Consider the following 25,848-nt stretch of genomic DNA (forward strand, 5'->3'; position numbering starts at 1 on the left):
TACATGGTCATTTTTTTCGGACAAAACGCCTTACTATACATTGTCGTTTTTTTTCGGCTAAAAACGCCTTACTATACATGGTCGTTTTTTTCTGTGAAAACGCCTTAGTATACATGGTCGTTTTTTAAGCTAAAACATATTTTCTCTTGAATAAAGGGACATAATTTTCTCAACAAAAAATCTTGAAAATATATTTCACATGACATTAAATTAGATTACACTGTATTATTTTTGTAAAATACTGTACTGCGTTCTTTTTAAATGAACATGCGTGTGCCATACTCGGTCCTGTAGGAAGCGCTCTACCGCAGGAAGCTAATTGGGGCGAAGAGTAAAAGAAGACGAAGAAGAAGACCTATCATATTATTTGTAACAACCCCGTCCCTGGTCACATAATGTGTTGTATTTAAAAAGCCTAGCCTTAATTTTGTTTTAGTAAGTGCGTAAAATGCTGCCAAATCGCTGCTAACATTGACAGACGCTCGTTCGCCACCGCGAGCGTGTTATTAGCTCCTTGCCGGTTGCCTTTTTCTTGCAACTTACGAACATGAGCGACGACGAAGCTTCGGTCCGCAAGGACGCCTCGAAGGCCATCCTACTCACCAAGGACGGCCAGCGCTACATCGTGGGCGACAGCCGCTCGGTGGACAGCCGCGACGTGATCACGCTTATCCCCATGGAGGCTACCGATCTCATGGACCTGGACGACGCCGACGAGGAGAGCGACGTGCTGGACGCGTCCGACCCGCGGGACGGCGCCGGGAGCCCGGAGGAGCTGAACGACGACGAGGCGTCGGAGGGCGACGGCACAGCGCCGAAGCAGTGCACCTACGACGGCTGCACTGAGACCACCACGCAAGTGGCCAAGCAGCGCAAGCCGTGGATGTGCAAGAAGCACCGCAACAAGATGTACAAGGACAAGTACAAGAAGAAGAAAAGCGACCAGGCCATGTCGACCAACAAAATAGACGTCAGTCCCCCACGCTACAGTGAAACCCCCGCCTACTCGCGGATTTTTCGGAGAATGATTTTCATTTATTTTTTTGGGGAGGGGTGCGAATCTCAATCCCGCGCTTTTCGTATGAAAAGCTTATTGATACGTGTCAAATATACGCATATTTTTAGGCATTTGTCCTTTTCTTCAGCCGAGTGCTATAGTTGAACGCATGGAATTTGTGGGATATCAAACTATGTTTAGCACGTGCTCGCGATTGAAGTCATTCCTTTCTGAAATCGTCTTTTTATTTCGAGTTGTTTATTATCTGTCAGACTAATGTTTATTGTTTGGTTTCAGGACAACTGTGAAGAGCGTCCTGTGTCTGTCAACAAGCAGCGTTTAGGGGTGATGGGAGACCGGCCAGCCAGACCCTCCCTCATTGAGCAGGTGCTCAACCAAAAAAGACTGGTAAGTCATCATCACCATAACCACAACACACAGTGAACACCCTGTTGATATTCCATCCTTGCACTATAGCACATATTGATCATACCAAAAAAAATGAACTTATTTGATTGAGAGTGTTATAACACTATAGTTTGCTATTTTTCATACTGATACGCTGTGCTGTTGTCCACCAGTCACTGCTGAGGAGTCCCGAGGTGATTCACTTCTTGCAGCAGCAGCAGCACATCCTGGCCGTGCAGAGTCGAAGTCTGGCGCTGCAGCATAACTTGAGCGGCTGTTGACGCTCCCAACACCTCAGTCACGCTATTATTTATTGTCTTTACAGTTAAAAGGTTTGTGGTGCATCTTGTTGTTGTTGTTGTTGATGATTTCACTCACGGACAAAGAAAACAAAACAAAAATGTTTTCTGGTCACAAGCTCTGTCACCCCCGCGGCGAACGAAATAATATTTCACTTTGTGAAACTCTTGATTTGCATCTAGCAGCTTTGTGTTACCAATTTGTCCTGTAAAAAAAATAAAAATAAAACATCAAATCCATTTTAGCCTCGAAAAAAACATTTAATATAAGTACAACCAAACATTGGTCGGGACGGTAGAATAATATTAAAAGACAAATTGAACTCGCAAAGAAGCGCTTACATAGTCTTGAAGTGCCGTAGGGATGCACAAGAAAACAACAAAGCCATACAGAAGCCAAATGAAAGTCAGTCTCACAGTAAACAAGGACCACATCCTGGAAACTTCTGGAGGGGCTTGCGTCCTCATCACAAACGCCGCCTTCCGCAGCCACCCGCCCGTTTTCTACGACACAGACGAGATGGGGTTGTGCGGTGAGCCCATTTGGGTGAGGACCTTGTCAAGCCATTGTAGGGGACCATGTAGATGCACTTCGATCCAGCAGGGGGTGCTGGTCACATCCTGGCGGTGGTACTCAGCCCCCCAACCCTAGACGAAAAAAAAAAAAAAAGCTTTGTCACTTCACTGGAATCAAAGCAACTTTTTCAACCATCTGGTGATGAATATTCAAACGTAGCTTTTTTTTTTTTTTTACTTTTGGCATCTTGTCCCCCGTACCACATTTGCGTCGCTTGGCCGAACTCCTAAAATAAAGGCTTAACGCAAGAGGTTCCGTCCGAACGGGCCTTTTAAATTGCGGCGAGCGCGTCTTACCTTGACAAAGCTCATGCGGATGGTGCACATCTTGGTGAGCTCGTAGACCACCTCGAAGCCGTGGTTGACGGACTGGGCGAGCAGCTGCGCAAAGAGCTGGTTGTTGAAGATCTTCAGGCTGCAGCCGCTGGGGATCTTGCAAACGGTGGTGGCGTGGAAGCCGTGCTGGAAGTTGCAGTTGCGGCTCTGCACGAACACGCTGCTGTCGCTCAGGCACTCGGCGTACACCTCGCCACCCACGTAATACAAGTGCAAGCCTAGGAGAGCCGTGGTTGATTTATGACCTTTATGACCTCAGGGGACCGCGATGGTTCCCGGCAAACTGACCTTTGCCGATGTGTCGCCGCGTGTGCTCGATGGTGGAGTTGCGGTTGACGTTGGACAGCAAGCCGAGGCAGAAGCGGTTTTTGTTGTTGGACGGGTCGGTGAAGCCGTCCACCAGCACGCTGCGTGACGACGCGTGGAAAGTCTCGCCCACCCGGTTGTTCAGCTCGTAGTAGGCGATGGAGCACCAGTACTCGGGCTCCTCGTAGCACACGGGACGCAAATCTGGAGGACGGACGGAAAGTGTCGGAACGTCCGGAGATCGGTCAGGCTCGAAGAAGCTGCACTTGCCTCTATGCGGCGCGGAGAAGGTGAGCTTGGTGCTTTCCGTGGAGTTGCCAGGCTTCACGTCCTCCTGTGGGTTCGACTCCATCATGCTGTACGGTGGAGGGGGAGTTTCTGATGGGCGGGCAAACAACATGAAAGCCCAAAGTCCCGTGCTAATCGTCAGGTTCAAATACGCAATCACACAAAAGACCCCAAAAGTTGGGATTCAAACCCGGAACCTTTTTGCTTTCGAGGCGCTAATGCGACGTATCATACCGTCATCACAGGACAATTTGGAGTCCAACCCGTTTAGGCAGCAGATGAGCCGGCCGGCGTCTTACCTGCAATGTGGTACGGGCTACCCGGCTCGGTGGAGCTGCAGGGGGAGTCGGGGTAGCCCTGCGAGGCGGGCGAGCGTCCGTGGGATGAGGAGGACGGCGACGAGGACGAAAAGGAGGACGAGGAGCCTGGCAGCGGCGGGAAAGACTCCGGATAGGTGGCGTTCTGCGGCATCAGCGGCTCGTTGTGCAGAGATGCATTGCGGAACTTGGCCAGCAGGCTGTGCTGTGGGTTGAACTCGCTGTGGCGCGGCACCAGGACGGGCGGCAACACTGGCGGGAAAAAGAGGGATGAAAGAAAATGGCACTCGAGGATCCGAGCGCGACTTTTTCAAAAAAAAAAAAAGACGTATCAATAGAAACCCCTTTTGACTGCCACGGCTGCCCGTCGAGGCAGATTTACTCTTACCCGGCGTTTCCACACGCCGGTAGTGGTATGGATTGACACAGATGTCCTTCTGCTTGGAGCCGAAGGGAAACTCGCAACAGTCGAGCGCCTTGAGTTCGTGGTGCGACTGCAGGTCCGGCCAGCGCCACACGCGGCAGTAGATGACGTGCGGCAGGCCCTTGCGGTGCGACACCTGCAGCCTCCCGTCGAGTGAGCGCGGGATGGTCACGCACTTGCCTGACAAAGGGGGGAAATAACGATGACAACACGGGGATGAGGGTGACGCTTCCTGTTTGGACACAAGGTCAGGTTACGCCAGTGATCGAGATCCAACACACAAAAAAAAAAGTTGGTTTGTCACAAATCAATCAGGGGCCATAAATCGACCGAATATTAAAACGTCAAAGTTAGACGGGTGGCCATAAATCATCAAAAAAACAACAACTGTTTTTCACTTAGGGCAGCCCGGTAGTCCAGTGGTTAGCACGTCGGCTTCACAGTGCAGAGGTACCGGGTTCGATTCCAGCTCCGGCCTCCCTGTGTGGAGTTTGCATGTTCTCCTGCGTGGGTTTTCTCCGGGTGCTCCGGTTTCCTCCCACATTCCAAAAACATGCATAGCAGGCTGATTGAACACTCTAAATTGTCCCTAGGTGTGAGTGTGAGTGTGAATGGTTGTTCGTTTCTGTGTGCCCTTAGCGATTGTCTGGCAACCGATTCAGGGTGTCCCCCGCCTACTGCCCGAAGACAGCTGGGATGGGCTCCAGCACCCCCGCGACCCTAGTGAGGATCAAGCGGCTCGGAAGATGAATGAATGAATGTTTTTCACTTGAATCATTTTTTTTACGCACTGGATTTCATTGAATGAGGTGGCCACTCACTGGGCTGTCCGGGGCAACTGAGGGCCCGCTCCAGCTCCTCCATGGCGCCTTTCTTCTTCTTGAGCTTCTTCACCAGAGAGTCCACGGCTTTCTCTGCCCACTTCTCCTCCTCGTCGCCCTGCTTCCAGCCCAGCAGACGTTTCACCGCCGGGCTGGTGAAGGAGAAGAGTGACGTGATGGACGTGGATGAGTTCATGGTCCCTTCTTGTTCCTGATGCTTGGAATGGAGATGATTCCGGTCTAGGGTTGCCGCATCTGTTGAGAGAAGTGAGAAGATAATGGTGCCACTTGTTGATTTGTGCTCTTACTAAATTCTAAAACAGTTTTCGTTTCTAGTGGATTCACGGGTGTCATTCAGGGGTGAAAAGGTTAACAGTCATGATCCGTGCTGGATGCAATTTTTTTTTTAATTAGTGACTTTTTGCTGATTCACTGTCAGCACTTTAAATTGAAGTGAACAAATGTTCGCATAAATTAAAATGTGTTATTGCCTTTTCATAACATGTGGCCATAAAGAAAGCCATCTTCTGTCATTTTTTAAAAATGATGACCGTACTTATTTCCAATTTATTCTTGAGTCATTGAACGCACTGACTTCTCGTTTTTTTTTTTTTTAATTAGCTACTAATTTTGACTCACCAGCGCTAGTTAACCACTATTGGTTAGTCACAAAACATTCATTCCGATGTCATGTGGAACATACCAACTCCTGGCTTTACTACTATGAGCAACTTATTGTTTACTGCTATACAAGAGTGAAAACACGCCCACAACTGTTACCAGATAAACACTCACCCTTTTGACCTGCGCCAAGATGTAGTGATGAAAAGCGCCGTACTGTCCAAATGATTCTGCCAAGTCCCGTACGCCTGTCAAGAAAGGTGAGAAGATGCTGGTGGTGAGGAGTAAGAAGATTTTCCAGGCAGGAGGACAAGGAGGAAGGTCCTCTTGTGGCTTCTCTCTTTCTCTTGTGAAAGACGCCCAGGAGCCAAACTGTCTGGCCAGAACACATCACAGGACAGGAGGAGGGGGAGGAGGGCTGTGTGTGTGTGTATGTGTGTGTGTGTTTACTTTTCGGTTTGTCCACATATAATCTGCTCACAATGATGCTGCATCACACCGGAAGTTGACAGGTCACACAAGTCAAAGATATCGCATGATGACATAAAACAATAGAAAAAGGGGGAAAATGCTATTCTTTTATTTGTACACACGAGAGCCTAGTAAACGCACACTCACGCACAACTGCTTTATGGAGGCCGGCGTCACACAGTCTGCCCGCTCAGATAGTCCAATTACCTAATGCTTTATCACCAGGAACCCCCCCACCAACCCCCTTCCTCCTCCGCCTCTTCTTCTTCCTCACGCCCACTCCTCGACAAAAAAGTAAACAAGGCAGATTCCTCTTACTACTGAACTGAACGCAACGCTCACTCAAGTGTCATTCATAAACAACAGGCACCATTTCTTAATCAGGATTCAAACTAATTGTGAATCACCCTGTTCATTATAACCCAAAATTACAAATGGCATTAAACGTTAAAGTCATCCAAATTTAGATTTCAACATAAAGGCCACACCTTTTAATGATGAGTATGTGATTAAGAATAATGTCTCACCTTCACGTTTGCATTCGTAGTAGCTGGTCGTAGTAGTCCACGCGGTGAGTCGCGACTGAAGCCAGCGAGAAGGTGCGCGTTAGTACTGCGTGGGCGCGCATTTGAGTGGAGGGCATCCGCTGTGGCTGTTTCAAAACAAAAGTTACAGCATTTAAACAGAGACGTACTATGTCAGTCAATCTGACCCATCAGGTGTTGATTAAAAAAAAAGCGTCTGTGAGGCAGCTTTTGGTGAATGTTGCCATATTTTGACATCACAATGGAGCTAATTTACAACGCACAACAAGCTTCACCGATGACATGGTGAGAGAAAGAGACACTTTGACAAGCAGGTGACACACTAGCACGCCCAAGCCAAGCGCGAAGTAGAGCTGCTGTGGTACCCACATATTAGCGTTAGCTAAAGTGTTAGCATCGTTAGCGCTAATGATAATGTGAAATAAACTTACTAATAAAGTTAGACCAACTTGTTTACATGAGGGTGGAGCGTATTTGTCCATTTCATGCGCTATGTCAAGTGTATTGCATTTACTTGATGACGCAGTGCTACACACACACACCCACATAACTTGAGATTTGTTTGAAATTTGCTTATGCTTCACACTTAAAGTGGCGTTTACTCCCACCTCCGCCAGCGTGAAAATCCAAACCGGGATACTACTGTACTTGACATGGCAGGTTATTGTTGTGAAGGGCGGAACCGCCACGTACGTTAATAATGCACACTTGTCGCCGCAGGTCGGAGGCGGGCCGGCCCGCTGGAGTCTGAAGGGCTCCTGCAGGCTCCAGCCGGAGCGCCACTCGGCAGCCACGGCGGCGTCAGGCTGGCTGGAACCGCAGCGCCGGCGCTCCAGATCCCTCCGCCGCCTTCCCACCTGACAAACATGTTTGTATGTGTGCGCGTCAAGTCCTTGACGCATCACGCCTTTATTTTACGGCAAATTCGGTTAACAAGAAATTAAATCTAAAGAAACGCGCGTTGTCACATTAAAGTCATTGAAATTGAAAGTTACTTCGTTACCTTAAGTGGGGAGATCGGCAAGGCGGGCGGAAGGATACAGAACGAGGCCGTGCCGCGGCGGTCTGGTCCGGTTAATGACGCAAGCCTTGGCTGGCGACGCTCAGTCTGCAAGTTTGACATTTTCACAGTTTACAGCAACTGCCGCGGAACATCACCCCGCCGCCAGGAGGAGGGGAAAGCATCGTGTCCCCTTTTTTTTGCACAGCGGTTCGTCTGGTGTGACAGCGGAGTGGCCGCCGTCCTCCACGCCGTAAAGAGGCTGCGGTCGGCCGGCCTGGTGTCGCGACCAAAGTCCGCTGTAGAGCTGGTTCAAAGTCTGAGAAGATAGTTGACCAATTGAACCGACAGAAGCCTATTGTTTCCTCAATAGTTCTACTCCTAACGTCAACAAAAATACAATAAAAAATTTAAAATGTCATACTTCAGTGTCAGATTTTACATATATCAGTGCGTGTTGAATTAAGGAAAGTGGCGGGGAACTTTAAACTGTACATGCCACAAATGTGTGTACAATATTTTTATTGAAGGGAGGGCATGACAGTCATGGGGCATTTGAAACCGTCCCTACAACCGTCTGTGTAACTACCATATTTGCACAGGTTCCATAGAAACACACTCCCTGTTGGTCTTAAAAGGTTCACAAGTTCATCACAAAACAGTAACACATGTAAATAAGTATTTGTATGGGAGCAAAGACAGTGTTCAAAGGGGAGTTTGAAATAGTCCCGAGAACTATCTGTCTCCTCATCACATTTGGGAGGTCATGGGGGAAATCTTGAAGCAGTCAAATTTAAAAAAACGCATTAGAATGATCATACGTAACTAGAGGGTACCTTTACACAGGTGTGAGATCTGCACCTGCATATTTAGACTTTATTGAACGGTGTTTGGTTTTTTTTTCTTCTTTCTTCTTTATACCTACATTCTTGCTGCTGGAGGCTGTAAATTTCCCCAGTGTGGGACAAATAAAGGATATCTTACTCTTTTTTTCCCCCCCGGAAACATTAAGAATGAAGCATCCATTTATTAATGCTAGACAGGGCATTGAAAAGATCTGCAGTTCATAATTTGATAAAGACACGATAATAGTCTGTGTGCATGGAAATTGAACACAATATAAAAGCTCCTCTCAGTAAACCCATTCAAAAAAAGGTTCAAAATTTGCGCCACTTTGACTGAGGTCTCTGTCCCGGCTGAAGAAAAACAGCCTCAAGCATGATGCTGCCACCGTTTGGTTTCACCGTTAAATTTTGAAATGAGTTATCTTGGGCTCTTTTTTTTTATATATATATACCGGTAATAGAAACATGGCATTTGTACAGGGCTGCGTGGACTTGGAATATCTACGGCAGTTACTACAAATAAAACAAATTCCAATCTGTTGCAGATCCAAAAGGTCCCCAGACCTCTCGAAGGTACTGCACTGCAAATGCAGGTTCTTCTTTAAGGCCTCGATAAACATGCATGGGTCAAATGATTACAAACGTATGTTAAATACAAGTACAGCTTTTTTTTCCAATACTCACTAACCCCCCCCCCAAAAAAAAATCATTTTGATAACAATGATGAATGAGACAATTGTCTGTGGTTATATGTTTCTGTTTTTAATTTTCATTAGTAACACCACTGGTTCCTGAACCGATCAAACATTAATATCCCACCCTTGCAGGGCCTACTCTAGGCCCTGGTAAATTACCTTGGAACTAAGTTTTGACAACACACCAAAGTTCTGGGTTAAAGTTCTTGCGGTTGGAATGTGTAATGAGTTACCAAATATGGTCCAATAAGTTGTCGCCTGTTATGTGAGTGGTGTTTTATTGTCATTCATGAAGATTAAGAATGAAGATGTTGACATACACTTACTGAGGAACGCCCAGCGGGCAGCATGCGGCGTGCCATGATGAGTGTAGATGTACACACAAACACACACACGGGAGAGCAGTACATAAATAGGGCACGAGGAGAGGTCTGGTCAGGGTCTCCTCGGCGGAGACGAGCGGCGTCGGTCTCCTCGTCCTCCCACTCGGTCTCTGGGGATGATGCGCAGCTCCGAGCCGTGCTTCAGGAACACATTGCCTGCAAGGGCACAGGAGAAAAAAATGTGAGGAAGGCACAGCCGGGGCGACAGAAAACTGGTCGGGTGTCATGAGGGAGCACATTTGAATCATCCTGTTTCTTCATAGTCAGACACATGTTCAAAATGTGACCCACCCGCCCCCAAAAAAATTCAAATGTCAACATTTCAACATTTCCATTGAGGTAAAATATTTTAATATGAATGCAACATATTTAAAATTAGATTTAAATTTACTTAGAAAACTATTACTTTTACAATTAGGTCTTTTTTTTTAACCTCGCATACACGCCGAATGAGTGAAGAGCATATTCAGATCCGGGATCCTGAGCGACTTTACATGTTGCCTCCCTTTTCTCCGGGGACTCACACTTCTTCCCAAACATGGATACTGAGCTCATCAAAGATTCATGCTATTTGTGAGTAGCGTATTATTGACCAATGAGTATCACCGCTCACCTGCTGTTTGTGCAGGGTTGATTCCTATTCCATCTGCAAGGAGAGAATGCAACATGTCAATAATAATAATAATATATATATATACATACACGCATATACACAAAATACAAAACACACTAACACACACACACACATACATATATATATTTATTCGAACTCACCATTGGTGATGATGGCGCTGGTGGCTGATGGGACTTTGAACTGCACACAGGATAGTGACATGAAGACACATTTTCAAAACAGTGAACCTGATTATTACTTGTAATCAGTTCCAGAGCCACCCACAATAAATAAAAAATACACAAGTGATATGCACTGTATTAAATACTTTTACTTTCTGCAACATATGAATGGGGATAGTGCCTTTGGAAATTTGGCTTCTGCCAAGATGTTCCTTTGTTGTTAATATGCAAAAAATACGTGAAAAAATGGTTCTGCTCATGTTGTATTACTTTTAGTGGGAATTAAAGTTGCACGTTGCTTTTTTTAACAGTTGGTGTAGTGGTTAAAAAGCCTGATTGGCCCTGTTCACGAAGCAGTCGTCTTACCTCCTCGGCGGCGAACTTCAAAACTGCTGTGAACGGCGTGCTCTCTGGAACACTTAATCTGTTAAAAAAAGTACCATATTACAATACAAAAAAAATCCATATTGACTTTTTAAAGTTGGATTTGCGTGTACCTTATTATGGAACATTGGCTTGATTATTTGCAAACAAATGTTACTCGCTGTGTCAAGAGTGCCTACCCACACCTCAAATTGATTTTTACTATACAGTAATTAGGCGAGTATCTGTGCTTCTACCGAAGTAAGTTTGCCAACTTGAGTCACTAGCATATGCTAGCACTAAACGCCGTGCTGCAAGCGACGACCTGCTCATGTGTAAACTCAAACAACGTCGGCGGAGTACAACGAAGAAAATGAGACAACGATTTGGAATAAAAAAATGTTAAAAAATCAAATTTCAGATCGATTTTAGCAACTGAGATGTCAGTAAGTGTTGGGAAGTACTCACACTTTGAAAGGGAGCCGTGGGTCCGACGTTAGCGTAATTTTAAACGTTACTTTAGACCTAGACAAACGAACAAGATTGGCACGGTTGTCCTCCCAGTTTTAACCTGGCATTTTGTTCAATATTTATACGGTATGTCACAGGTAAACGAGTAAAAAAACTTACATTTTTCAAGCGAGGCGACTCAACCGGTCATCTGTTTACGCACACCAGGAAGTCCAGAAGGACCCCGACAAACACGTCATCGATTTAGTTCAATTTTGACACATAAATATGCGCCTCTGTTGTTTCACAACAATTACTTTTAACGAATGTAATAATAAAATGTATTCATTACACATGTGACGACTGGGTAAAAACCGCAGGTGATTAATAAGGTCCTTTTAAACAGGCATTCTCATCGTCCTACTAATATTGACTGTAAATGCCAACAGTGATGTCAAACAAGCAGATGTTATCCCCAAACCGCTGGGTAGTTAATATTTGTCAACTGTGGGGAGCTATTAAAATCATGTCCTGCATGTCTGATTGGTTGTTTTCCCACAAGTTTGGTGGTTTCTTGTATATCAAATAAGAGACACAGGATGGGGGCATAGACTCAACTTGTCATCTGTTTACGCACACCAGGAAGTCCAGAAGGACCCCGACAAACACGTCATCGATTTAGTTCAATTTTGACACATAAATATGCGCCTCTGTTGTTTCACAATTACTTTTAACGAATGTAATAATAAAATGTATTCATTACAATGTGACGACTGGTTAAAAACCGCAGGTGATTAATAAGTTCCTTTTAAACAAGCATTCTCATCGTCCCACTAATATTGACTGTAAATGGCCTGGATAGTTAATATTTGTCAACTGTGGGGAGCTATTAAATCATGTCCTGCATGTCTGATTGGTTGTTTCCCCACAAGTGTGGTGGTTTCTTGTATATCAAATAAGAGACACAGGTTGGGGGCATAGGCTGCTGTTTTCTTCACATTTCATATTTATCATGTACTTCTGTCTTGGCATGATGACTTGAAAGCAAACGTGACGAGGCAGTAAACGTGCCAGTAAAAGTGAAGTCGCTTTTAAACCCAGGGTGAATGCTTTTAAACCCGGTTGCAAACGACATACTGCTAATATAAATAAAGCTACTGTATCTATATAAATAAAGCTGCCTTGACTTTTCCTTTTATTAAATGAGGAAAAAGTGAACGCAAAAACTTTTCTTTATATTAGGAATTTAAGTTTTCCTTCAGCTGCAGGATTTTTTTAAATCCCATCAGTAAATTTGACCTCTAATTCCTTTACACGATCAAATTGCTAATCTTCCCAAATTGTCAATACCTGACACCTGAAGTGTGAGTCATCAGCGTGACTTTATTGAAATTTGAGTTAATGTGTTGTCAAACAAGTGACCTATGATCCTAAAGCCTCGTTAATGTTTTAAACAAATAAATGATTGAAAAAATACATATAATCTCCTCTCACCTGAAGTGCACGAAGGGGAGTGTCGTCTAGTGAGTTGAAAGAAATGCAAGTCTTGGCATAACTAAAAAAAATGCCCTGAAGGCCTCAACGAGTGCCAGCATTATCTCCCATTCATGCAAACTACTTTGTGTACCGTCGGATAGTTCACACAGACACGGACCATGCAGCACTATGATAGCAGCGTGGCCTTCCTGGGAACGTGGGGTCGCTTCCAGCTGATGGTTTTTTTCCTGCTTTGCTCCACCATCTTGCCCAACGGGACTGGCTCCTTCTCGCTGGTGTTCATCACCGACACACCCCAGCATCGATGCCGGATCCCTAAGGCCAACCTCAGCCAGGAGTGGTGGGAGGTTGCAGTTCCACTGGAGGTAAGCTGCTCTTCTGGTTTTCTACCTGGTTTTCTACCCCCGCCCCCAAAAGAAAATCAATAACTGAAGCTAAAAAAAAAAAAAAAAAAGGCCTCACAGTTCGAATGTTCGTCTCTTAACGTTTGAATAGAAATGAAATGAATGCTCATTTCTCAGCAGACAACATTCCGAGAACATTTGTGTTTTATGAATGCTTTATCTCTCAGAATGCACACAAGATACATGAATATTCATCTCTCAGCATTCCTATGAAAACCGAAGGAATTCTTGATATTTTGCACATTGTCTTACATCTGTCATCGGGTGGTACCACCGCACAACGGAATTACGCAATTACGGAATGTCCTTCCATACTTATTTGTCATGTCCTTGTTTATGATACTAGTGCAGCCTGTACTACCGGAGACAAATTCCTTGTGTGTTTGTTCTACATATATGGCCAATAAAGATGAGTCCGATTCTGATTTACACAAAAAGGAATGTAAGTTTTTGGCACAGTGCTGTGGTATGAATGTTCTCACAACATTCACATAACACTACCCTTTGATTTCAGAGAGTACGGAAAACGTGTTGTGGATGAATCTCTCGGAATTTACAAAAATATAAGTACCGGTACTCACTTCTCAGCACTCACACACGAAAAAAAAAAATGTCTTGTGTTCTTCATGTGTGTACCTCTCGAGGTGGTGGACGGGGAGCCGCAGGCAAGCCGCTGTCGTCGCTACAGGTTGGACGTGCTTCGCAAGCTTTCAGCCGGGGGGCTGCTGCCGGGCCGGGACGTCAACCTGAGCAGTCTGGAACAGGAGGACTGCGTCGACGGCTGGGTCTACGGCACCGAGGTCTACCAGTCCACCGTGGTCTCCCAGGTATTCTTCAGATTAAATTTTTATGAAGATGATTTGGGGAACTTTAGTAGTTCATCGTGGTCTGTAGAGAGATGGAAAGAAAGAGGGATGAGTTGACATTGTAACTTTGTAAAAGCATGAATGTAATCAAACATTTACCATTGAAAATGGGATTTTTAAGATTAAAAAAAACAACACTAACATTTTAAGGCCATATTGTCGAGTTCTACACTCCACCGTCAAAGTGATGGGCGGCGGGGAGGGGGGGGGGGGGGGATTAGCTCCTGATGACACTGTCAATCATGCACTTCCAGTTCGACTTGGTGTGCGCTCAGCGTTGGAAGCAACCCTTGACCGCCACCATTTTCTTCCTGGGGGTCCTGGTGGGATCCTTTTTCTCCGGATTGCTTGCTGACAGGTACCTGCTGGGGGGGAGGATCAATAATTCCCAGAAACGCTACAAGGTGACGGTTTGCGATTTAGTTTAGTTTTTCTTTTTTTTTTTTCCCTAGGTTTGGCCGAAAACCGGTGCTGTTCGCCACCATCGTAATTCAGGCCGTGTTCTCAGTGTCACAGATTGCAGCTCCGTCCTGGGAGGTGTTCTGCGTGCTTCTCTTCTGCAGCGGCCTCGGCAATATCTCCAACTATGTGTCCTGCTACGTGCTGGGTATGTTTTATTTACAGTGCGACAGGAAGACTTTGACACAAGCAGAACTGTTTTGAAGTCTATTCTCTGAGTGACAGGAATTCAGTGACAGTCAGAGACCCGAGCATTCTGAATATGCTGCACCTGAGCTTGTTTAGAGAGCCAAATGAGCAGACTGTCAGTCGCCTAACCCGCTGAAGGCATACCTGTGGATTAGTCTTTTCGTCTTGTTTAGATTCCTTTATTTATTTGTTTTCTTCAGGTTTCTCAAGTTCGAAATCCAAAAGGCAAAAAAACACAAATTTTCTCCCGCTTGACACGAAAGGAAATTTTTTTAAAAAGTTGTTTTTGTTGGAACAGGAACAGAAATCCTCACGGGCAACGCTCGGGTGGTTTACTCGTCGACGGGCGTGTGTCTGGGCTACACTTTGGGCTACATGACGCTACCGCTCTTCGCCTACTTTCTGCGGAGCTGGAAGACGCTGCTGCTAGCCATTGGGCTTCCCGGCCTCTTCTACATCCCCATGTGGTGGTAGGCACAAGGATATTACAGGGACACAAGCGACTTGCTATCTTGTTATTTTAGACACCGCGGTCTAAAAGCTATCGCATTTATCGCCGTCTTTAATATTTAGCTTAAAGTCCACGTACTGGTATGTTCTTTGTCGTCACAAATAAGAGCACGAGAGGGACAATTTAGAGCAAAAGGGACAATGTTGACAAAATACGGAGTACAAATGATAGATATCGTGAACCAAATAGTCAGCAGTAAAATAAATACAAAAGTCATGTTTTTGACAGGATCCTCCCAGAATCTCCCATGTGGCTGCTGTCTCAAGGCCGAGTGACAGAAGCCGAGGCCATCGTGAGAAGAGCCGCCGAGATGAACAGAGTGGTCGCGCCGGAGAAGATCTTTGGCGATTCCGAGTGGCATGCAAGTTAAGCCCTTGTGTCAATTCGCTTGCTGGACACTTCATTAGCGACAGCGATTTGAAAGTTGTCCATCGTCCAAAAGACTGAGCTGAGCAGTTGAAAGATGCTAGCGGTAGTCGGTGGAGGGTAATCAGGCTAAGCGCTAGCAGCTACAAAGAAACCTGAAGCGGGAGAGAAATTAAGAAGCCTAATTAGAAAAATGTTGCGTGGTTGAAAGATGCTAGCTGCTGGGTGAGCCGCTAGCAGTTAAAATGGTCTCCAACGAAGGCCTTCAGTATAGAAAATGTCTTGGCTCGTTAAGATGTGGGGAAACCGAATGCTAACCATTGTGTGTTGTAGGCAGATGAGGGGAGGCCAGTGGAGCGCTACACTGTTCTGGACCTGATGAAGAAAAGAAGCGTGGCGCTGATGACGGTCCTCTTGTGCTGGGTGTGGTAAGTTCACACCCATGAGAAAAGAAGAGCCGGCGCACCCGCACGTCGACAGCGAGCTCTCTCGTCGGCAGGTTCACGCTGAGCATCTGCTACTACGGCTTGTCCTTGAACACATCGCAGCTCCACTCGGATCCGTACATCAGCTGCTTTCTTTCCGCTGTGGTGGAGGTGCCGGCGTACCTGAGCTGCAGTCTGGCCATCCGATTCCTGCCGCGACGCCTCGCTCTGGTGTGCGTCTTCCTCACAGTGGGCCTGGCGCTTTTCTTCATTCAGCTGGTGCCTCAGAGTGAGCGTCCGCACCAAAAGCCCGAGAGTTGTGCTCAAAAGCAGAAGCGGGAAAGGGGCGTAACTGAAAAGCAGCGGGGCTCCCTCGATCATCTTCGTTCAAAACAAGGAGTTCACCTTCAGTCCCCTCACGTCGGCCATTTTCCCGCATGGCTCTTGTTCGCCAGTAATCCAGACAGGCTCAGATAAAAACAAGTCCCACTTTTCCCATTTTGCGCCAAGTTCTACTTCCAAACCAACACAGTTCTTGCTTGGTCTGTTTGTCGTTGGCCTTTCTTCTCAAGGCATCCTGGGTCTGGCTGTGGCCTTGGAGATGTTGGGCAAGTTTGGCGCCACGGCGGGAACGTCGCTGCTGTTCGCCTTCACGGCCGAGTTGTACCCGACGGGCCTGAGGAACACGGGCTCCGGAATCTGCGTCATGGTGTCGCGGACGGGAAGCTGCATCGCGCCCTTTCTTATACAGCTGGGTAAGCGCTTTTTTGGAGAAGGGGGTTTCGTGTGACTTTGGCGTTTTTAATACGGCTTTTGTCACCGCTTTCATGTCGGTACGGCACAGACATCTACTTCAAGTATTTACCTTACATCACTTTGGGCACTCTGGCCATGCTCTCCATCGTGACGATGCTCTTCCTGCCGGAGAGTTTTAGGCGACCGCTTCCCGAGACCCTCGAACAGATGCAGAAGAGGCAAAGGTGGGTCTCATTTGCTACTGTAAAAGGGTCAAATCAATACGATGGATCGATGTCAGTTTAAATGTATTCAAGGAACGGTCACAATTTTCAATTGGATCCATTCATACTTTCAAGGCCTTGAGGTTTATTTGGGTGAACGGTGGCGTGATATTTCCCTGTGCTGTCATGGACAGCTCAGATTGTGAAAGTTAATTCCCCACTCACCTTAAATGTATCCCTCTCCAGTCATTAACGTGTCCAACAACATTTTTTATTCGAATAATGCAACGTGAACTGAGTCAGAGGTTACCTTGGCACAACCGAGCGCCTCGTCGTTCTCTTCTGCGTCCTTCGTCCGCCTTCCCCTAACGAACTTGGTGTTGATTTCTCTGCCTGCAGCTTGACCTGTTTGTCAAGAGGAAAGACCTTCAAATCCACGGTCATCGAAAGCCGACTGTGAACCTCACTGGATTTTACCAATTGTAGCATTGCATTGTGTGATGCATCATGATGACTTACACACGGTATGCATTTATTTGGCGTTTTATTTCTGCATTCACGGAAAAATAAAAGATGAGGAAAAGCATGTTTTATTTATTTATTTATTTTACAAAAAAATTGTAAACAATTAGAATTTAATGAGGATATTATCAGTCAAATAAGCTATTGTACACTGACATTTAAACAAATCATTAAAAAAAATTGTTATGACTTGGTCAATTATTATAATTGAATCATTCTTAACATAAAAAATGTATATCTTGCGTTACCGGGGAAGTGCTGCATGTGAGCAACTGTTTCCGGCAGGGGGCATTCCTTGGCTCCTGCGTCGCACGAGGCTGAGCAACTCCACGGCGGTGGGCGGGCAGGCCTGCAGGGTAGAAGGCGGGGACACCCAATCGCTTCCTATAGCACTAAGCAGAGCCGAGGTGAAAAGCGAGGCGACAGATGACCCGACAAGGCAAAAAAAAAAGTGCAGAAAGAGGCTCATGAAAATTGAGATGATTCCATGTTTTAATGTATTTTTATACACAAACATTACAAGTTGTTATCAAATGAAAAATAAACGCATAATACAATAATTATAATCAGAAAATGCATTTGTATAATTTGCCGGGAAAATCCGCAGCAATCGAGATATTCACAATAGGCTTCCGGAGACGCTCGTGGAATCGAAGGTTTCTCGTCTGCAATCGCATAGATGAGTCACTCTGCAGGCGGAGGGAAAGTGACAATTTGTTAGAAGAAGAACTCAATCTACTCAGCCGTATTCATAGGGCACTTTAAAACAACCGTCGCCGTGTACAAAAAAACTGTACAGGTATATGGAGCAAAAAACAGTCAAACTAAACTCAAGTCTCATAAAGAGTTAAACCCCCAAAAGAATAAAAATGAGTTGGCTGTTGAGTCAGGGGAGGCTTTACCGCACAAGATGGAAAAAAAAAAGTTGCATTTAACGACCACATTACATTCCAAAAACATGAACTCACTCTGAATTGTCCCAAGGGCATGATTGTGAAAGATTGTTTGTCAATGTACACACACACACACACACACACTCACACACACATTCCTAAGGCATTTGAAGCATAATTAATTCAAGGCCTTGACCCGCAGAGTCCTCCTCTCTCGGTGTTTTGGTCGACTCAATGTTGTTTTAGTTTCAATCGGAGTCACAGCATCGTTTGTATTATATGTTAAAGAACACGTTGTACACATTGTGTCTATTGACAGTTTGTTTTTGTAATGTCAGATAATCCCCAATGAGAAAAACAAGACATCCCACCGTTTCCTCTTTGGCATCTGTTCAAGAGTCTCAGGAAGCGGTCGCCCAAAACTCTCCGGCAGCAAGAGCGTGGCCAGGACTGACAGCATGGCCAGAGTGCCCAAGGTGATATAAGGCAAATACTTGAAGTAGATGTCTGTGTGGTGTGACACAAAGGTGGTGAGAGCGATCCCGTCGTAATGTCAACGTCAACCTGAAAGTTGAGAAACCACCCTCACTCAGCTGTATGATAAAGGGCGCGATGCAGCTTCCCGTCCGCGACACCATGACGCAGATCCCGGATGCCGTGTTCCTCAGGCCCGTCGGGTACAACTCGGCCGTGAAGGCGAACAGCAGCGATGTTCCCGCCGTGGCGCCAAATTTACCCAACATCTCCAAGGCAACGGCCAAACCCAGGATACCTTAAGTTGAGGGGTGATGATGACAACAACCTTCCTGCTTTGGAACTACAACGCGATGCAAAATGGCCGACGCAGCCCGACGCAAGATGGCTGAAAGAGCACGAGCGGTTTTCAACTATACCTCAGTGCGATATGAATGATGTTGTTTTGATCCAGACCCTGCGCAAGATGGCCTTTCTGGATTTTAACTACACTTGAGCACGAGCTGACAAAGGGTGCTCAACATGTATCTGGCACAAAATGGCTGCCATCAAGCCATATTGGCACAAAATGGCTGCCATCAAGCCATATCGGTTAAGACTGTTGAGGGAGCCCAACTACTTTTGAAATACGCCACCTTAACTCCTTCCGGTTTTGAGTTCAACTCTTTGGCTTTGGTGCGACACTTACTCCGAGGGACCAGCTGAATGGAGAAAAGCGCCAGGCCCATGGTGAGGAAGACCACCGCCACGGCGAGCCGTCGCGGCAGGTAGCGGATGGCCAAACTGCAGCTCAGGTACGCCGGCACCTCCACCACGGCAGACAGGAAGCAGCTGATGTACGGATCCGAGTGCAGCTGCGACGTGTTCAGGGACAGGCCGAAGTAGCAGACGCTCAGCGAGAACCTGCCGACAAGCCAGTTTGCTCTCAAAACGCGGTTGTAACGGTCGCGCTCCTTTGATACGTGTGAACTCACCACACCCAGCAGAGAAGGATGAGCGTGATAGCGAGGCGTCTTTTCTTCACCAGCTCCAAAAGAGCGGAGGACTTTGCTGGCTTCTCCTCATCCGTCTACAATGTACAACGGGTGTTAGTCTGAATAGCCCCCAGCAACTCTGCAATTTGATGTTAGCATTTTTAGCTTTAGCACAGTTTTTTTTTTTTTTTGTCATTGCTGCTCTTATCCAGTCTTTTAAATTGATGGCGGAAACGCTCCCACTTTCCACTAGCATCTTTCAAATGCTCAGCTGTTGAACTATTGGGCGTGGGGGGTTGAGGGGGGGGGGCATATTTTAAAGTATCCAGTGAGCACAGTGACACAAAAGTCTAACTTGCATGCAACTTGACACCGCTGAAGATCTTCTCGGGTGCGACCACTCGGTTCATGATGGCGGCTTTTTTCACGATGGCCTCGGCTTCTGTCACTCGGCCTTGAGACAGCAGCCACATTGGAGACTCTGGGAGGATCCTGTCGAATGCAAAAGTGGGAAGCACATACCAGGTTCATTTTTTTTTTAATTCACACACATCTGGCATTTGAGCAGGGGTGTGTAGACTTTTTATATCCACTCCAGATAGACCTCATGGACAGCAAGGGGATCGGAAAATGCTCAAAAGGCTTTCCTTGTAGTGTCGGTACTATTGCCACCTCTGGAGTTTCATAAAAACCGAGACGGCAGGTCAATATTGTAATATATTTTTTTTGTGTGTTGTGTGTGTGTGTGCCTACCACCACATGGGGATGTAGAAGAGGCCGGGAAGCCCAACGGCTAGCAGCAGCGTCTTCCAGCTCCGCAGAAAGTAGGCGAAGAGCGGCAACGTCATGTAACCAAAGGCGAAGCCCAGACACACCCCCATCGAAGAGTAAAACACGCGAGCGTTGCCCGTGAGGATTTCTGTGCCTGTGACGGCAAAAACAACTTGAGTGTGGCAGGCAGTTTGGATTCTCAAGCATTGTGGAGGGGAGGGGGGGGGGGAATGTCGGGAGTTTTAAGAGAAAATAAGTCAACCTTTGATGAACAATGTAATACATTTTCCTGAAAAAAACAATGTGGTTGGTTTTTGAGTCATCTTGGTGAGGCAAAAAAAAGCTTCGACCACATGTTGCTAAATCAATGCTTTTGGAAAAAAAGATATTGGGCCCAGAGAATTGACTTCAAAGCAGCTCTGCTTGTGTGAAGTACAAGTATCTTCCTGTTGCACTGGAAAGAAAACATACCCACCCAGCACGTAGCAGGACACATAGTTGGAGATATTGCCAAGGCCATTGCAGAAGAGAAGAAAGCAGAAAACCTCCCAGGACGGAGCTGCAATCTGTGCCACTGAGAACACGGCCTGAATTACGATGGTGGCGAACAGCACCGGTTTTCGGCCAAACCTAGGGAAAAAAAAAAAAAAAAAGAAAGTAGCGTTGTAGCGTTTCTGGGAATTCTTGATCCTCCCCCCAGCAGGTACCTGTCAGCAAGCAATCCGGAGAAAAAGGATCCCACCAGGACCCCCAGGAAGAAAATGGTGGCGGTCAAGGGTTGCTTCCAACGCTGAGCGCACACCAAGTCGAACTGGAAGTGCATGATTGACAGTGTCACTCTTGCCAACATTTGAATTCCTTTCTGGATGAAAAACTGACCTGGGAGACCACAGTGGAGTGGTAGACCTCGGTGCTATAGACCCAGCCGTCTGCACAGTCCTCCTGCTCCAGACTACTCACGTTGACGTCGCGGCCCGGCAGCAGCCCCCCGGCTGAAAGCTTGCGGAGCACGTCCAACCTGTAGCGACGACAGCGGCTTGCCTGGGGCTCCCCGTCCACCACCTCGAGAGGGACACACACATGAAGACCACGAGACATTTTTTTTTCGTGTGTGAGTGCTGAAAAGTGAGTACCGGTACTTATATTTTTGTAAATCCTGACTTTTCTGACTTTTTTTTTTTTTTGTGAGTGCCGAGGGGTGAGCATTCACACACGCAATTTGACTTGTCCCAAATAGATAATGGACATTTTTCTATTTGAAACAACATCTGGCAAAATGCCGTACAAACCATACAAGTTTTTTTCAATCCTGAAATGCAAACATTAAAAAATTAATAAGTGCTCTCGGGGCTGCTGGAGCCGTTCCCAGCCGACTTCTGGCGGACGAAATCCTTTCTTCCCCCCCTTTAGTTTCTTTAATGCAGAGATGACAACGCGCAGTGGTGTACCTCCAGACAAGACTTTTTTTTTTTTTTTTTTTGTGAGTGCTGAGAAGTGAGTACCGGTACTTATATTTTTGTAAATCCTGACTTTTCTGACTTTTTTTTTTTTTTTTTTTTGTGAGTACCGAGGGGTGAGCGTTCACACACGCAATTTGACTTGTGCCAAATGGATAATGGACATTTTTCCATCTGAAACAACATCTGGCAAAATGCCGTACAAACCACACAAGTTTTTTTCAATCCTGAAATGCAAACATTAAAAAAAAAAAAATTAAAAAGTAATCTAGGGGCTGCTGGAGCCGATCCCAGCCGACTTCTGGTGGACGAAATCCTTTGTTCCCCCCTTTAGTTTCTTTAATGCAGAGAGATGACAATGCGCAGTGGTGTACCTCCAGTGGGATCGCCGCCTGCCGCCACTCTTGGCTGAGGTTGGCTTCAGGGATCCGGCATCGGTGCTGGGGCGTGTCCGTTACGAAGACCAGTGAGAAGGAGCCTGTACCATTTGGCAAGGCGGTGGAGCAGAGCAGAAAAAAAACCAAGAACTGGAAGCGACCCCACGTTCCCAGGAAGGCCACGCTGCCATCATAGTCCCACATCTTCCGGAAGCTGGAGGAGTAACTATCCAAAGGGAGAACTGAAGATGTGTAATGGCGAGATAACAATCAAGGCACTTTAAGTTGTCGCAAAAATTGTGAACGGGCCTGGACTAGTTACCATCTATGACGGCCCACCTGAAAGATCCGCCCCTGCTTCCTTCGTTCAGAACGGATGAGGGGACTGATTTTTAATGTCACAGCCAACAGGTTGAAAGTGCACATATCACAAATTAATCTTGGCTCGCACTTTAATACCCATTTCAGGTGCCGAGGGCGAAAGGGAGGCAGTGGAAGCAACAAGGCCATCCCCACCCAGCGTCATTTTTTTTGCATGTCTAAGTTTTATTAAATCACACGCTTTCCTGTTTGTTTATTGTACTGGAAGGTGCCCATCTGAGCATGTTTCTTATCGGTTGCATGAATACGTATACTGAATTTAAAATCTGGGTTTTCCCCAAATACTCTTCTTACAGGGGTCGGGAACCTTTTTGAGAGCCATAAAAGCAAAATATTTGGAAATGTATTTCAGGGAGAGCCATAGATGGATGGATGGTTAGATAGATGGATGGATGGATGTTAAATAGATGGATGGATGGTTAGATAGATAGATGGATGGATGTTAAATAGATAGATGGATGGTTAGATAGATGGTTAGATAGATGGATGGTTAGATAGATAGATAGATAGATAGATAGATAGATAGATAGATAGATAGATAGATAGATAGATAGATAGATAGATAGATAGATAGATAGATAGATAGATAGATAGATAGATAGATAGATAGATAGATAGATAGATAGATAGATAGATAGATAGAATTTTAAAAGTGAGTTCAACAAAATGTCACAATGATAAGCCTCTGAATGTATAGATAGTATTTAAAAGTGAGTTCAACAAAATGTCACAATGATAAGCCTCTGAATGTATTCTTTTAAATAACTTTGTTCGAATACTCACCTTTATTGTAAGTGGTTTTCCGTTCCTCACCATTGCTAAAAAATCCAGCAAAACTAGCGGAATTACAGTCAGTTTGCCAGGTCCGTACGCGGAGCTGCTGCTAGCTACCTTGCACCGTGCTCACTTGCTTGCACACTTCCTTTCTGCTGTCTCTCTCTCGCAGGGTATTTTGATGCTTGGCGCCTGTCAACGTGCCATTTTCCATTCGAAGTTTCATCGATGCTAGAGTAATACAGTATCTGTTTCTTGTATTTGTGTGACATCATAGGGAGGAGAGGAGCCAGGTTGGGGGGAGTATTGGCTCCGGGACTGAGTGGAGGAGCGCATGGGCGTGAGTTGTGGCGAACAGCAACTCCTTTGAATGCGTGTTTATTACTTATTTTGTTATTAAAAATGATTAATAGTATCAGTGACTGCGAGCATCCTTCTCTCCGCTACCGAAGGGCATTACAGTATGTTGTCATTGCAAATCAGACACACCGCACAACCTGTTCTCTCCACAAAGGCGAATCCTTCGGTCCATTCGTCCTGAAGTCTACCATACTCATCTTTTTTTTCCCTTTTAGCCATCTTATTCGTTTAAGATTAGTTTTGAGCTAATGACCGAGCGGCGTGATTCAAAGGGGGCGTTCACCCGTTTCCGGAACAACCGCCGACGGACGCCAGTATTATCCAATCAAAATCGCTCTTGGAGCCAACTGCAGCCCTGAACAAGAAATAAACAGTTTAAAAAATGTTTTTTAATCGATGGATGGATTAAACAAGCAAGAATATTTTGTTTTATCTGCGAGCCAGATGCAATCATCAAAAGAGCCATAAGTTCCCGACCCCTTTATCTCCTAGAGCAGGGGTGGGCAAACTTTTTGGCTGTGGGGGCGTACATGGATTTCTAAAATTTGACAGGTGGGCCGGGTCAGCACAAGATACGGTACATATTTCATATTTTAATGAGAACAGTGAAACAATTGTATATGTCCTCCATGAACGTCCAGGTATGTTAACAACATACACGTGTGACAACACAAGCAACAAGTGCAACAATATATTGCCCAAAAACTGTAGCAGACAATACAGGTATATAAAAAATGTACAAAATATTAAAGTTAGGACTATTTGCTACAAAATGAGACGAGTAAGAGACCTGGTGGCTTTTTTCCCTCTCACTCACCGTCTCTAACTTTACCTCGCCTCGATCATCACACATTGCTCAGCTGATGTCGCGCAATGAACTTTTGAAGCCAGCCTCGGGACGCTTCAAAGTCTTCGATGCTTAGTTAGCGTTATGGAACTCGCCTCCTCTCTTATTAGCAGTCCAGTTTGCGGCAAGTTTTTAACATGATAACAATCAAACCATTCTAGGAAATGTTCAGTTACTCGAGCCACAAGCAATTCACTCTGAGCATGGAAATTGACAGAATCGGACCGAGTAAGAATAGCTTCCTTTTTTTCAAAGTCTCGTAGATTTGAGTCTTTCCAACTCCAGGCGTCTCCTGAATGTTTCTTTGTTACCCGCTTCGTTTAATCAGATACATATCACTTTACCTTCCACGGTCATTACTCTCTCCCTCTTTCTTCGTCTTCCCCTCCCTCCCTGTGCTCTGCAACTTGAAGTAACTGCGCCACCTGGTGTTGAAATACCTGTCATTACAAGTCCGAACGAAATGAATGCAATCAAACCTTAATTGTGCACCAATCTTTAGCGGGCCGGATTAAAAACACAAACGGGCCGGATCCGGCCCGCACGCCGTAATTTGCCGAGAACTTTCCTAGAGTCTAGGAGATAATGACTTAAAAAAATACATTTTATAAATTGGCGGTAAGAGGTGAACTTTACAGATGGGCTCAAGATTTTCTACAAGGACGGAAATTTGAAGTGGAAGTAGGAGAGACGTACTCTAGGTGGACGTAGGTGAATATTTCATAAATCAGTGATTCTGCAAGTGGCTGGGTTATAGGTGCAGGGTCAAGTGGTCCATGTAGGAAAACGCGAAACCAGGCTGAGCAGAGAGGTAGGCACTGGAAAAAGACAAAGAACAACAACTGAGTGTGCAGAAAAGTAGAAAAGCGCGTGAATGAGATACCACTCAATGCAAGAATTATCCGGCAGCCGCTTGCAGATCAGCAGAGCTCTGAAACGCAGAAGGTAAGCGCTTATCAGCCGCAGCTGTGGGAGCACCCTCCGGCCCAGACTGATAATGAAAGGGAAGAGAGATAGAAGGTCCCCGGAAGTGGACTCTCCAATATAAAAGCACAGAAGGAAGAGGGTCTGTGACATCACATGTGTATCGCTTTTGATGCAGACTTTGGCCACCACTGTATTTTAAACCACTAAAAAAAAAAAAAAAAACGGGGAAGGAGTTCCAAACTTTTCTGTTTGACTCTGACATTTTGTATTGTGCCCCACACGGATGGTATGCATATAGTTTGCACTGAGCGACATTTTGCACGTTTTATTTCAGGATTCCTCGATAAATAAACGGTGTAAAGACATGTTTAAATCAGGTGGTAAAATGCCAACCGAATTACAAGTCCGCTCATCATCAATAATTGGAATGATTTCTATTGGGAGTATTTTTCACATTCACTGGACATCCATGCAC

General features: G+C 45.7%; 5 protein-coding genes and 5 long non-coding RNA genes across 12 annotated transcripts; 4 read left to right on the forward strand and 6 right to left on the reverse strand.

The window, feature by feature from the left end:
- Positions 1 to 337: 337 nt before the first annotated feature.
- rfxap (regulatory factor X-associated protein) lies at positions 338 to 1,874 on the forward strand. The gene is made up of 3 exons (XM_052046365.1): positions 338 to 970; positions 1,295 to 1,405; positions 1,579 to 1,874. Exons 1-3 carry the CDS (start codon positions 548 to 550, stop codon positions 1,684 to 1,686), a joined length of 642 nt encoding a protein of 213 aa, XP_051902325.1. The 5' UTR covers positions 338 to 547; the 3' UTR covers positions 1,687 to 1,874.
- A 52-nt stretch (positions 1,875 to 1,926) lies between these two features.
- Positions 1,927 to 7,549, reverse strand: smad9 (SMAD family member 9). 3 transcript variants are annotated; one of them, XM_052046362.1, is made up of 10 exons: positions 7,413 to 7,549; positions 7,116 to 7,266; positions 6,392 to 6,510; positions 5,568 to 5,769; positions 4,773 to 5,027; positions 3,916 to 4,131; positions 3,510 to 3,779; positions 2,905 to 3,300; positions 2,578 to 2,834; positions 1,927 to 2,352 (listed from the first exon to the last, which is right to left on the reverse strand). In XM_052046362.1, exons 1-10 carry the CDS (start codon positions 7,530 to 7,532, stop codon positions 2,209 to 2,211), a joined length of 2,130 nt encoding a protein of 709 aa, XP_051902322.1. In that variant the 5' UTR covers positions 7,533 to 7,549; the 3' UTR covers positions 1,927 to 2,208. The 3 variants fall into 3 exon arrangements, with proteins under 3 accessions (XP_051902322.1, XP_051902323.1, XP_051902324.1); XM_052046363.1 differs by lacking the exons at positions 7,116 to 7,266; positions 7,413 to 7,549 and having other exon boundaries at positions 5,568 to 5,641; positions 6,392 to 6,516; XM_052046364.1 differs by lacking the exons at positions 7,116 to 7,266; positions 7,413 to 7,549 and having other exon boundaries at positions 5,568 to 5,765; positions 6,392 to 6,516.
- LOC127587894 (uncharacterized) lies at positions 6,526 to 7,672 on the forward strand. Its single transcript, XR_007958903.1, has 3 exons — positions 6,526 to 6,694; positions 7,130 to 7,281; positions 7,548 to 7,672. It is a non-coding gene; the product is annotated as an uncharacterized LOC127587894 (long non-coding RNA).
- Positions 7,673 to 8,407: 735 nt separating this feature from the next.
- On the reverse strand, positions 8,408 to 11,213 carry LOC127587893 (ubiquitin-fold modifier 1). The gene is made up of 6 exons (XM_052046366.1): positions 11,121 to 11,213; positions 10,959 to 11,015; positions 10,494 to 10,551; positions 10,107 to 10,146; positions 9,946 to 9,978; positions 8,408 to 9,488 (listed from the first exon to the last, which is right to left on the reverse strand). Coding segments are annotated over exons 1-6 (294 nt in total). The 5' UTR covers positions 11,123 to 11,213; the 3' UTR covers positions 8,408 to 9,384.
- Positions 11,214 to 12,391: 1,178 nt separating this feature from the next.
- LOC127587926 (uncharacterized) lies at positions 12,392 to 13,657 on the reverse strand. The gene is made up of 3 exons (XR_007958916.1): positions 13,478 to 13,657; positions 12,595 to 12,823; positions 12,392 to 12,485 (listed from the first exon to the last, which is right to left on the reverse strand). It is a non-coding gene; the product is annotated as an uncharacterized LOC127587926 (long non-coding RNA).
- On the forward strand, positions 12,564 to 17,200 carry LOC127587921 (solute carrier family 22 member 4-like). The gene is made up of 11 exons (XM_052046393.1): positions 12,564 to 12,802; positions 13,486 to 13,668; positions 13,962 to 14,065; positions 14,160 to 14,314; positions 14,654 to 14,825; positions 15,095 to 15,231; positions 15,570 to 15,660; positions 15,732 to 15,946; positions 16,230 to 16,412; positions 16,502 to 16,637; positions 17,016 to 17,200. Exons 1-11 carry the CDS (start codon positions 12,596 to 12,598, stop codon positions 17,074 to 17,076), a joined length of 1,644 nt encoding a protein of 547 aa, XP_051902353.1. The 5' UTR covers positions 12,564 to 12,595; the 3' UTR covers positions 17,077 to 17,200.
- LOC127587923 (uncharacterized) lies at positions 16,523 to 17,636 on the reverse strand. Its single transcript, XR_007958914.1, has 3 exons — positions 17,387 to 17,636; positions 16,927 to 17,021; positions 16,523 to 16,611 (listed from the first exon to the last, which is right to left on the reverse strand). It is a non-coding gene; the product is annotated as an uncharacterized LOC127587923 (long non-coding RNA).
- Positions 17,637 to 17,650: 14 nt separating this feature from the next.
- LOC127587922 (solute carrier family 22 member 4-like) lies at positions 17,651 to 22,744 on the reverse strand. The gene is made up of 11 exons (XM_052046394.1): positions 22,082 to 22,744; positions 21,130 to 21,312; positions 20,958 to 21,061; positions 20,726 to 20,880; positions 20,233 to 20,404; positions 19,839 to 19,971; positions 19,480 to 19,574; positions 19,194 to 19,408; positions 18,621 to 18,803; positions 18,403 to 18,538; positions 17,651 to 17,827 (listed from the first exon to the last, which is right to left on the reverse strand). Exons 1-11 carry the CDS (start codon positions 22,286 to 22,288, stop codon positions 17,758 to 17,760), a joined length of 1,653 nt encoding a protein of 550 aa, XP_051902354.1. The 5' UTR covers positions 22,289 to 22,744; the 3' UTR covers positions 17,651 to 17,757.
- LOC127587924 (uncharacterized) lies at positions 21,441 to 22,298 on the forward strand. Its single transcript, XR_007958915.1, has 2 exons — positions 21,441 to 21,588; positions 21,972 to 22,298. It is a non-coding gene; the product is annotated as an uncharacterized LOC127587924 (long non-coding RNA).
- A 1,452-nt stretch (positions 22,745 to 24,196) lies between the features above and the next one.
- Positions 24,197 to 25,848, reverse strand: LOC127587910 (uncharacterized). Its single transcript, XR_007958908.1, has 3 exons — positions 25,330 to 25,848; positions 25,143 to 25,264; positions 24,197 to 24,871 (listed from the first exon to the last, which is right to left on the reverse strand). It is a non-coding gene; the product is annotated as an uncharacterized LOC127587910 (long non-coding RNA).

This window comes from Hippocampus zosterae, chromosome 16 (assembly GCF_025434085.1).
Source record: "Hippocampus zosterae strain Florida chromosome 16, ASM2543408v3, whole genome shotgun sequence".
Classification (NCBI taxonomy): Eukaryota; Metazoa; Chordata; class Actinopteri; order Syngnathiformes; family Syngnathidae; genus Hippocampus; species Hippocampus zosterae.

Bases quoted from the DNA above. Each gene is read 5' to 3' on its own strand.
- LOC127587921 (XM_052046393.1), top strand. From the start codon at position 12,596: ATGCAGCACTATGATAGCAGCGTGGCCTTCCTGGGAACGTGGGGTCGC. The intron at 14,826-15,094 runs GTAGGCACAAGG...TGTTTTTGACAG, and splicing joins TTCTACATCCCCATGTGGTG to GATCCTCCCAGAATCTCCCA. The intron at 15,232-15,569 runs GTTAAGCCCTTG...TGTTGTAGGCAG, and splicing joins CGATTCCGAGTGGCATGCAA to ATGAGGGGAGGCCAGTGGAG.
- rfxap (XM_052046365.1), top strand. From the start codon at position 548: ATGAGCGACGACGAAGCTTCGGTCCGCAAGGACGCCTCGAAGGCCATC. The intron at 971-1,294 runs GTCAGTCCCCCA...GTTTGGTTTCAG, and splicing joins TGTCGACCAACAAAATAGAC to GACAACTGTGAAGAGCGTCC. The intron at 1,406-1,578 runs GTAAGTCATCAT...GTTGTCCACCAG, and splicing joins TGCTCAACCAAAAAAGACTG to TCACTGCTGAGGAGTCCCGA.
- LOC127587893 (XM_052046366.1), bottom strand. The intron at 10,552-10,958 runs GTGAGTACTTCC...TTTTTTTAACAG, and splicing joins CCACGGCTCCCTTTCAAAGT to ATTAAGTGTTCCAGAGAGCA. The intron at 9,489-9,945 runs GTGAGCGGTGAT...GTGCCCTTGCAG, and splicing joins CAACCCTGCACAAACAGCAG to GCAATGTGTTCCTGAAGCAC.
- LOC127587922 (XM_052046394.1), bottom strand. From the start codon at position 22,288: ATGTGGGACTATGATGGCAGCGTGGCCTTCCTGGGAACGTGGGGTCGC. The intron at 20,881-20,957 runs GTACCTGCTGGG...TTTTTTCCCTAG, and splicing joins TCCGGATTGCTTGCTGACAG to GTTTGGCCGAAAACCGGTGC. The intron at 18,539-18,620 runs GTGAGGGTGGTT...CACACCACACAG, and splicing joins GCCCTTTATCATACAGCTGA to ACATCTACTTCAAGTATTTG.
- smad9 (XM_052046362.1), bottom strand. From the start codon at position 7,532: ATGTCAAACTTGCAGACTGAGCGTCGCCAGCCAAGGCTTGCGTCATTA. The intron at 5,028-5,567 runs GTGAGTGTTTAT...TTCTCTCAACAG, and splicing joins TCTTGGCGCAGGTCAAAAGG to ATGCGGCAACCCTAGACCGG. The intron at 4,132-4,772 runs GTGAGTGGCCAC...CCCCTTTGTCAG, and splicing joins CAGTTGCCCCGGACAGCCCA to GCAAGTGCGTGACCATCCCG.